This window comes from Coloeus monedula (genome assembly GCF_965178545.1).
Source record: "Coloeus monedula genome assembly, chromosome: 40".
NCBI classification, from domain to species: Eukaryota; Metazoa; Chordata; class Aves; order Passeriformes; family Corvidae; genus Coloeus; species Coloeus monedula.
Window position 1 is genome coordinate 1,293,869 of NC_138820.1, and position 11,089 is coordinate 1,304,957.

At 50.3% G+C, this 11,089-nt stretch overlaps 1 protein-coding gene across 1 annotated transcript in view; it reads left to right on the forward strand.

The window, feature by feature from the left end:
* Window positions 1-3,556, forward strand: part of MCM7 (minichromosome maintenance complex component 7) — a 49,540-nt gene extending 45,984 nt beyond the window's left edge. The window contains exon 22 of the mRNA XM_082300582.1: window positions 1,184-3,556. Within this exon, the coding sequence (XP_082156708.1) occupies window positions 1,184-1,388 (205 nt within the window). The 3' untranslated portion in view covers window positions 1,389-3,556. The remainder of the gene's footprint in view (window positions 1-1,183) is intronic.
* Window positions 3,557-11,089: the final 7,533 nt, after the last annotated feature.

An 11,089-nucleotide genomic window follows, 5' to 3' on the forward strand; every position in this document is an offset into this window, starting at 1 on the left:
CAAAAAAATTTGGAAAAAACAAAAAAAATCAGGAAAAGAACCCCAAAAAATTGGGAAAAAATCAGGAAAAAACCCCAAAAATCGGGAAAAAAACTCCAAAAAAATTGGGAAAAAATCAGGAAAAAACCCCAAAAATCAGGAAAAAAACTCCAAAAAAATTGGGAAAAAATCAGGAAAAAAACCCAAAAATCAGGAAAAAAACCTCAAAAAACATCAGGAAAACAACTCCAAAAAAATTGGGAAAAAATCCGAAAAAATCAGGAAAAAACCCCGAAAATCGGGGAAAAAAAAAAATCGGGAAAAAACCCAAAAAAAATCGGGAAAAATCCCCTAAAAATCAGAAAAAAACCCCAAAAAATCAGGAAAAATCCCCTAAAAATCAGGAAAAAATCAGGAAAAAACCCCAAAAATCAGGAAAAAACTCCAAAAAATTGGGAAAAAATCCGAAAAAATCAGGAAAAACCCCCAAAAAAATCGGGAAAAATCCCCTAAAAATCAGGAAAAAAAACTCCCAAAAAATTGGGAAAAAATCAGGAAAAAACCCCAAAAATCAGGAAAAAAACCTCAAAAAAATCGGGAAAAAAACCCAAAAAAATCGGAAAAAAACCCCAAAAACCGGGAAAAAAAAAAATCGGGAAAAAACCCCAAAAAAATCGGGAAAAATCCCAAAAAAATCAGGAAAAAACCCAAAAAATCAGGAAAAATCCCCTAAAAATCAGGAAAAAATCAGGAAAAAACCCCCAAAATCAGGAAAAAAACTCCAAAAAAATTGGGAAAAAATCAGGAAAAAACCCAAAAAAAATCGGGAAAAATCCCCTAAAAATCAGGAAAAAAAACTCCCAAAAAATTGGGAAAAAATCAGGAAAAAACCCCAAAAATCAGGAAAAAAACCTCAAAAAAATCGGGAAAAAAAACCAAAAAAATCGGGAAAAAAACCCAAAAACCGGGGAAAAAAAAAATCGGGAAAAAACCCCCAAAAAATCAGGAAAAATCCCCAAAAAATCAGAAAAAACCCCCAAAAAATCAGCAAAAATCCCCTAAAAATCAGGAAAAAATCCCCCAAAAATCGGGAAAAAACCCGGGAATTTCCGGGGCTGCTGGGCTGGAATTTTGGGGTGGAATGGTGGGAATTGGGGGATTTTTGGGGCGGATTCCCATGCCCTGCCCTCCCCTCCCCCGCCAGGTGCCCGCGGCCGTCGGAGGCGATTTTTGGGATTCTCCGGGATTTGGGGGGGCCCGGGGGGCGCTCGGTGCCCCTCCCCCACGCCCTGGAGGTGCTGGGGGCCCGCGGCTTCACCCCCGCCCAGGTGGGGGCGGCCCTGGACGAGTACGAGGGGCTCAACGTGCTCCAGGTGAACCCTGCCAGGACCCGAGTCACCTTCGTGTGAGAAAGCCCCCAAAAAATTGGGGCAAAATCCGGGCATTTTGGGCAAAACGGCGAAAATCCCGCAAAAATGGTGAAAATTCCCCAAAAAACGCCCCCAAAACCCCCCAGGAAGAGCCAGAAATTGAATTTTGGGGCTCAACGTGCTCCAGGTGAACCCTGCCAGGACCCGAGTCACCTTCGTGTGAGAAAGCCCCCAAAAAATTGGGGCAAAATCCGGGGATTTTGGGCAAAACGGCGAAAATCCCGCAAAAATGGTGAAAATCCCCCAAAAAACGCCCCCAAAACCCCCCAGGAAGAGCCAGAACTTGAATTTTGGGGCTCAACGTGCTCCAGGTGAACCCTGCCAGGACTCGAGTCACCTTCGTGTGAGAGATCCCCCAAAAAATTGGGGCAAAATCCGGGGATTTTGGGCAAAACGGCGAAAATCCCGCAAAAATGGTGAAAATCCCCCAAAAAACGCCCCCAAAACCCCCCAGGAAGAGCCAGAAATTGAATTTTGGGGGCTCAACGTGCTCCAGGTGAACCCTGCCAGGACCCGAGTCACCTTCGTGTGAGAAAGCCCCCAAAAAATTGGGGCAAAATCCGGGCATTTTGGGCAAAACGGCGAAAATCCCGCAAAAATGGTGAAAATTCCCCAAAAAACGCCCCCAAAACCCCCCAGGAAGAGCCAGAAATTGAATTTTGGGGCTCAACGTGCTCCAGGTGAACCCTGCCAGGACCCGAGTCACCTTCGTGTGAGAAAGCCGCCAAAAAATTGGGGCAAAATCCGGGGATTTTGGGCAAAACGGCGAAAATCCCGCAAAAATGGTGAAAATTCCCCAAAAAACGCCCCCAAAACCCCCCAGGAAGAGCCAGAAATTGAATTTTGGGGGCTCAACGTGCTCCAGGTGAACCCTGCCAGGACCCGAGTCACCTTCGTGTGAGAAAGCCGCCAAAAAATTGGGGCAAAATCCGGGGATTTTGGGCAAAACGGCGAAAATCCCGCAAAAATGGTGAAAATCCCCCAAAAAACGCCCCCAAAACCCCCCAGGAAGAGCCAGAAATTGAATTTTGGGGGCTCAACGTGCTCCAGGTGAACCCTGCCAGGACCCGAGTCACCTTCGTGTGAGAAAGCCCCCAAAAAATTGGGGCAAAATCCGGGGATTTTGGGCAAAACGGCGAAAATCCCGCAAAAATGGTGAAAATCCCCCAAAAAACGCCCCCAAAACCCCCCAGGAAGAGCCAGAACTTGAATTTTGGGGCTCAACGTGCTCCAGGTGAACCCTGCCAGGACCCGAGTCACCTTCGTGTGAGAAAGCCGCCAAAAAATTGGGGCAAAATCCGGGGATTTTGGGCAAAACGGCGAAAATCCCGCAAAAATGGTGAAAATCCCCCAAAAAACGCCCCCAAAACCCCCCAGGAAGAGCCAGAAATTGAATTTTGGGGCTCAACGTGCTCCAGGTGAACCCTGCCAGGACCCGAGTCACCTTCGTGTGAGAAAGCCCCCAAAAAATTGGGGCAAAATCCGGGCATTTTGGGCAAAACGGCGAAAATCCCGCAAAAATGGCGAAAATCCCCCAAAAAACGGCCCTGAAACCTCCCCAAAATCCCCCAGGAAGACCCAGAAGTTGAATTTTGGGGGCTCAACGTGCTCCAGGTGAACCCTGCCAGGACCCGAGTCACCTTCGTGTGAGAAAGCCCCCAAAAAATTGGGGCAAAATCCGGGCATTTTGGGCAAAACGGCGAAAATCCTGCAAAAATGGTGAAAATCCCCCAAAAAACGCCCCCAAAATCCCCCAGGAAGAGCCAGAAATTGAATTTTGGGGGCTCAGCGTGCTCCAGGTGAACCCTGCCAGGACCCGAGTCACCTTCGTGTGAGAAAGCCCCCCAAAAATTGGGGCAAAATCCAGGGATTTTGGGCAAAACGGCGAAAATCCCGCAAAAATGGTGAAAATTCCCCAAAAAACGCCCCCAAAATCCCCCAGGAAGAGCCAGAAATTGAATTTTGGGGCTCAACGTGCTCCAGGTGAACCCTGCCAGGACTCGAGTCACCTTCGTGTGAGAAAGCCCCCAAAAAATTGGGGCAAAATCCGGGGATTTTGGGCAAAACGGCGAAAATCCCGCAAAAAAAAACACCCAAAAAATGCCCCAAAACTGCCCCAAAACCCCCCAGGAAGAGCCAGAAATTGAATTTTGGGGCTCAACGTGCTCCAGGTGAACCCTGCCAGGACCCGAGTCACCTTCGTGTGAGAAAGCCCCCCAAAAATTGGGGCAAAATCCGGGGATTTTGGGCAAAACGGCGAAAATCCCGCAAAAATGGTGAAAATCGCCCAAAAAACCCCCAAAAAAAGGGGTCTTGAGGGGGTGAAAGCGCTGCAGGTGACCCCAAATCTCACTTGGATCCCCTCGGATTGAGGGGGAGCCCAAAAATTGGGGGAAAATCCGGGAAATTTGGCCAAAACTGGAAAAATGGCGAAATTCGTGTCAAAATCCCCAAAAAAACCCCAACCCAGGGACCCCAAAATTCCCTCAGAGACCCCAAAATCCCCCCCGGGACCCCAAATTCCCCCCCAGGTTTTTCCCGGTGCTTTTTTTTGGAGCAAAAGGAGAATTTTGAGCAATAAAATGGATTTTTTACCATTTTCGGGCATTCGTTTGTTCTTTTCCCTCCCAGCCCCAAATTCCCCGGTTTTTCCCGCAAAAAAATCCCATTTTTCCCCAAAAAAATCCCATTTTTCCCCCAAAAACTCCATTTTCCACCCAAATTTCCATTTTTCCCCAAAAATCCCATTTTTCTGCCAAAAAACTCCATTTTTCCCCCCCAAAATCCCCCAAAAATGGGGAAAAAATCCCCAATTCTGCCTTTTCCAGCCACTTCATTGAACCCAAACTCCCCCAAATTTGGGCTCCCCAAATTCCCGGGAATGTTCCCAAATTCCTGTGGTTTCTCCCCAATTTTTGGGTGTTCCAAGCCCCCTTTTTAACCCTTTTCTCCCCAAAATTCCACCCTAAACTCAACTTTCTTGACCAAACCCACCCCAAACTCCCCCAAATTTGGGCTCCCCAAATTCCCAGGAATGTTCCCAAATTCCTGCGGTTTCTCCCCAATTTTTGGGTGTCCCAAGCCCCCTTTTTAACCCTTTTCTCCCCAAATTTCCGCCCTAAACTCAACTTTATTGCCCAAACCCACCCCAAAACCCCCCAAATTTGGGCTCCACAAATTCCTGGGATTGTTCCCAAATTCCTGCCGTTTCTCCCCAATTTTTGGGGATTCTCCCCAATTTTTGGGTGTTCCAAGCCCCTTTTTTAACCCTTTTCTCCCCAAAATCCACCACAATTTCCACCGAAACTCAACTTTATTGCCCAAACCCACCCCAAACTCCCCCAAATTTGGGCTCCCCAAATTCCTGGGATTGTTCCCAATTTCCTGTGGTTTCTCCCCAATTTTTGGGTGTTCCAAGCCCCCTTTTTAACCCTTTTCTCCCCAAAATCCACCACAATTTCCACCGAAACTCAACTTTATTGCCCAAACCCACCCCGAAACCCCCCAAATTTGGGCTCCCCAAATTCCCAGGATGAATCCCCAAACCCCAGGGCTTCTCCCCAATTTTGGGGCTGTCCCAAACCCCCCTTTTTTCACCCCAAAACCCCCCAATTTCTCCTTTCCCCACCGCTTCTCTTGGCCCCCAAGGCCCCGAGCCCGAGCTGCCGAGCTTCCCGCGGCTCCTGGGCTGAATTCCCGGGATTTTGGGGCGGCTTTTGGGCGGATTTGGGGGGATTTTGGGGCTCCCTAGAAGAAGAGCCCCCGCATGCGGCGCCCGATGCCCTGGCGGTCGTAGAGGAGCCAAAAACGGGCCCAAAAATGGGGGAAAAATCCCCAATTCTGCCTTTTCCAGCCACTTCATTGAACCCAAACTCCCCCAAATTTGGGCTCCCCAAATTCCCGGGAATGTTCCCAAATTCCTGTGGTTTCTCCCCAATTTTTGGGTGTTCCAAGCCCCTTTTTTAACCCTTTTCTCCCCAAAATTCCACCCTAAACTCAACTTTATTGCCCAAACCCACCCCAAACTCCCCCAAATTTGGGCTCCCCAAATTCCCGGGAATGTTCCCAAATTCCTGTGGTTTCTCCCCAATTTTTGGGGTGTTCCAAGCCCCCTTTTTAACCCTTTTCTCCCCAAAATTCCACCCTAAACTCAACTTTATTGCCCGAACCCACCCCAAACTCCCCCAAATTTGGGCTCCCCAAATTCCCGGGAATGTTCCCAAATTCCTGCGGATTCTCCCCAATTTTTGGGTGTTCCAAGCCCCCTTTTTAACCCTTTTCTCCCCAAAATCCACCACAATTTCCACCGAAACTCAACTTTATTGCCCAAACCCACCCCAAACTCCCCAAATTTGGGCTCCCCAAATTCCTGGGAATGTTCCCAAATTCCTGTGGTTTCTCCCCAATTTTTGGGTGTCCCAAGCCCCTTTTTTATCCCTTTTCTCCCCAAATTTCCGCCCTAAACTCAACTTTCTTGACCAAACCCACCCCAAACTCCCCAAATTTGGGCTCCCCAAATTCCTGGGAATGTTCCCAAATTCCTGCCGTTTCTCCCCAATTTTTGGGTGTCCCAAGCCCCTTTTTAACCCTTTTCTCCCCAAAATTCCGCCCTAAACTCAACTTTATTGCCCAAACCCACCCCAAAACCCCCCAAATTTGGGCTCCCCAAATTCCTGGGATTGTTCCCAAATTCCTGTGGTTTCTCCCCAATTTTTGGGCGTTCCAAACCCCTTTTTTAACCCTTTTCTCCCCAAAATCCACCACAATTTCCACCGAAACTCAACTTTATTGCCCAAACCCACCCCAAACTCCCCCAAATTTGGGCTCCCCAAATTCCTGGGAATGTTCCCAATTTCCTGCCGTTTCTCCCCAATTTTTGGGTGTCCCAAACCCCTTTTTAACCCTTTTCTCCCCAAAATCCACCACAATTTCCACCGAAACTCAACTTTATTGCCCAAACCCACCCCAAACTCCCCCAAATTTGGGCTCCCCAAATTCCCGGGAATGTTCCCAAATTCCTGCCGATTCTCCCCAATTTTTGGGGTGTTCCAAGCCCCCTTTTTTAACCCTTTTCTCCCCAAAATCCACCACAATTTCCACCAAAACTCAACTTTATTGCCCAAACCCACCCCAAACTCCCCCAAATTTGGGCTCCCCAAATTCCCAGGATGAATCCCCAAGCCCCAGGGATTCTCCCCAATTTTTGGGGCTTCTCCCCAATTTTTGGGGCTTCTCCCCAATTTTTGGGGGTGTCCGAAACCCCCCTTTTTTCACCCCAAAACCCCCCAATTTCTCCTTTCCCCACCGCTTCTCTTGGCCCCCAAGGCCCCGAGCCCGAGCTGCCGAGCTTCCCGCGGCTCCTGGGCTGAATTCCCGGGATTTTGGGGCGGCTTTTGGGCGGATTTGGGGGGATTTTGGGGCTCCCTAGAAGAAGAGCCCCCGCATGCGGCGCCCGATGCCCTGGCGGTCGTAGAGGAGCCAAAAACGGGCCCAAAAATGGGGGAAAAATCCCCAATTCTGCCTTTTCCAGCCACTTCATTGAACCCAAACTCCCCCAAATTTGGGCTCCCCAAATGCCCGGGAATGTTCCCAAATTCCTGAGGTTTCTCCCCAATTTTTGGGTGTTCCAAGCCCCTTTTTTAACCCTTTTCTCCCCAAAATCCACCCCAATTTCCACCGAAACTCAACTTTATTGCCCAAACCCACCCCAAACTCCCCCAAATTTGGGCTCCCCAAATTCCCGGGAATGTTCCCAAATTCCTGCCGTTTCTCCCCAATTTTTGGGGATTCTCCCCAATTTTTTGGGTGTCCCAAACCCCTTTTTTAACCCTTTTCTCCCCAAAATCCACCACAATTTCCACCGAAACTCAACTTTCTTGCCCAAACCCACCCCAAACTCCCCCAAATTTGGGCTCCCCAAATTCCCAGGATGAATCCCCAAACCCCAGGGCTTCTCCCCAATTTTGGGGGTGTCCCAAACCCCCCTTTTTTCACCCCAAAACCCCCCAATTTCTCCTTTCCCCACCGCTTCTCTTGGCCCCCAAGGCCCCGAGCCCGAGCTGCCGAGCTTCCCGCGGCTCCTGGGCTGAATTCCCGGGATTTTGGGGCGGCTTTTGGGCGGATTTGGGGGGATTTTGGGGCTCCCTAGAAGAAGAGCCCCCGCATGCGGCGCCCGATGCCCTGGCGGTCGTAGAGGAGCCAAAAACGGGCCCAAAAATGGGGGAAAAATCCCCAATTCTGCCTTTTCCAGCCACTTCATTGAACCCAAACTCCCCCAGATTTGGGCTCCCCAAATTCCCGGGAATGTTCCCAAATTCCTGCGGATTCTCCCCAATTTTTGGGGTGTTCCCAGCCCCTTTTTTAACCCTTTTCTCCCCAAAATCCACCACAATCTCCACCAAAACTCAACTTTATTGCCCAAACCCACCCCAAAACCCCCCAAATTTGGGCTCCCCAAATTCCCGGGAATATTCCCAAATTCCTGTGGTTTCTCCCCAATTTTTGGGTGTCCCAAGCCCCTTTTTAACCCTTTTTCTCCCCAAAATTCCGCCCTAAACTCAACTTTATTGCCCGAACCCACCCCAAAACCCCCCAAATTTGGGCTCCACAAATTCCTGGGATTGTTCCCAAATTCCTGCCGTTTCTCCCCAATTTTTGGGGATTCTCCCCAATTTTTGGGTGTTCCAAGCCCCCTTTTTAACCCTTTCCTCCCCAAAATCCACCACAATTTCCACCGAAACTCAACTTTATTGCCCAAACCCACCCCAAACTCCCCCAAATTTGGGCTCCCCAAATTCCCAGGATGAATCCCCAAACCCCAGGGCTTCTCCCCAATTTTGGGGGTGTCCCAAACCCCCCTTTTTTCACCCCAAAACCCCCCAATTTCTCCTTTCCCCACCGCTTCTCTTGGCCCCCAAGGCCCCGAGCCCGAGCTGCCGAGCTTCCCGCGGCTCCTGGGCTGAATTCCCGGGATTTTGGGGCGGCTTTTGGGCGGATTTGGGGGGATTTTGGGGCTCCCTAGAAGAAGAGCCCCCGCATGCGGCGCCCGATGCCCTGGCGGTCGTAGAGGAGCCAAAAACGGGCCCAAAAATGGGGGAAAAATCCCCAATTCTGCCTTTTCCAGCCACTTCATTGAACCCAAACTCCCCCAAATTTGGGCTCCCCAAATTCCCGGGAATGTTCCCAAATTCCTGCCGTTTCTCCCCAATTTTTGGGTGTTCCAAGCCCCCTTTTTAACCCTTTTCTCCCCAAATTTCCGCCCTAAACTCAACTTTATTGCCCGAACCCACCCCAAACTCCCCCAAATTTGGGCTCCCCAAATTCCCGGGAATGTTCCCAAATTCCTGCCGATTCTCCCCAATTTTTGGGTGTCCCAAGCCCCTTTTTAACCCTTTTTCTCCCCAAAATTCCGCCCTAAACTCAACTTTATTGCCCAAACCCACCCCAAACTCCCCCAAATTTGGGCTCCCCAAATTCCCAGGATGAATCCCCAAACCCCAGGGATTCTCCCCAATTTTGGGGGCTTCTCCCCAATTTTTGGGGCTTCTCCCCAATTTTTGGGGGTGTCCCAAACCCCCCTTTTTTCACCCCAAAACCCCCCAATTTCTCCTTTCCCCACCGCTTCTCTTGGCCCCCAAGGCCCCGAGCCCGAGCTGCCGAGCTTCCCGCGGCTCCTGGGCTGAATTCCCGGGATTTTGGGGCGGCTTTTGGGCGGATTTGGGGGGATTTTGGGGCTCCCTAGAAGAAGAGCCCCCGCATGCGGCGCCCGATGCCCTGGCGGTCGTAGAGGAGCCAAAAACGGGCCCAAAAATGGGGAAAAAAACCCCCAATTCTGCCTTTTCCAGCCACTTCATTGAACCCAAACTCCCCCAAATTTGGGCTCCCCAAATTCCCGGGAATGTTCCCAATTTCCTGCCGTTTCTCCCCAATTTTTGGGTGTTCCAAGCCCCTTTTTTATCCCTTTTCTCCCCAAATTTCCGCCCTAAACTCAACTTTCTTGACCAAACCCACCCCAAACTCCCCCAAATTTGGGCTCCCCAAATTCCTGGGAATGTTCCCAAATTCCTGCCGTTTCTCCCCAATTTTTGGGGATTCTCCCCAATTTTTGGGTGTTCCAAACCCCTTTTTTAACCCTTTTCTCCCCAAAATCCACCACAATTTCCACCGAAACTCAACTTTCTTGCCCAAACCCACCCCAAACTCCCCCAAATTTGGGCTCCCCAAATTCCCGGGAATGTTCCCAAATTCCTGTGGTTTCTCCCCAATTTTTGGGTGTCCCAAGCCCCTTTTTTAACCCTTTTCTCCCCAAAATTCCACCCTAAACTCAACTTTATTGCCCAAACCCACCCCAAAACCCCCCAAATTTGGGCTCCCCAAATTCCCGGGAATGTTCCCAAATTCCTGCGGTTTCTCCCCAATTTTTGGGGTGTTCCAAACCCCTTTTTAACCCTTTTCTCCCCAAAATCCACCACAATTTCCACCGAAACTCAACTTTATTGCCCAAACCCACCCCAAACTCCCCCAAATTTGGGCTCCCCAAATTCCCAGGAATGTTCTCAATTTCCTGTGGTTTCTCCCCAATTTTTGGGTGTTCCAAGCCCCTTTTTAACCCTTTTCTCCCCAAAATCCACCACAATTTCCACCGAAACTCAACTTTATTGCCCAAACCCACCCCAAACTCCCCCAAATTTGGGCTCCCCAAATTCCCAGGATGAATCCCCAAACCCCAGGGCTTCTCCCCAATTTTGGGGGTGTCCCAAACCCCCCTTTTTTCACCCCAAAACCCCCCAATTTCTCCTTTCCCCACCGCTTCTCTTGGCCCCCAAGGCCCCGAGCCCGAGCTGCCGAGCTTCCCGCGGCTCCTGGGCTGAATTCCCGGGATTTTGGGGCGGCTTTTGGGCGGATTTGGGGGGATTTTGGGGCTCCCTAGAAGAAGAGCCCCCGCATGCGGCGCCCGATGCCCTGGCGGTCGTAGAGGAGCCAAAAACGGGCCCAAAAATGGGGGAAAAATCCCCAATTCTGCCTTTTCCAGCCACTTCATTGAACCCAAACTCCCCCAAATTTGGGCTCCCCAAATGCCCGGGAATGTTCCCAAATTCCTGCGGTTTCTCCCCAAATTTTTGGGGTGTCCCAAACCCCCTTTTTAACCCTTTTCTCCCCAAAATCCACCACAATTTCCACCCTAAACTCAACTTTCTTGACCAAACCCACCCCAAACTCCCCCAAATTTGGGCTCCCCAAATTCCCGGGAATGTTCCCAAATTCCTGCCGTTTCTCCCCAAATTTTTGGGTGTCCCAAGCCCCTTTTTAACCCTTTTCTCCCCAAAATCCACCACAATTTCCACCGAAACTCAACTTTATTGCCCAAACCCACCCCAAACTCCCCCAAATTTGGGCTCCCCAAATTCCCAGGATGAATCCCCAAACCCCAGGGATTCTCCCCAATTTTGGGGCTGTCCCAAACCCCCCTTTTTTCACCCCAAAACCCCCCAATTTCTCCTTTCCCCACCGCTTCTCTTGGCCCCCAAGGCCCCGAGCCCGAGCTGCCGAGCTTCCCGCGGCTCCTGGGCTGAATTCCCGGGATTTTGGGGCGGCTTTTGGGCGGATTTGGGGGGATTTTGGGGCTCCCTAGAAGAAGAGCCCCCGCATGCGGCGCCCGATGCCCTGGCGGTCGTAGAGGA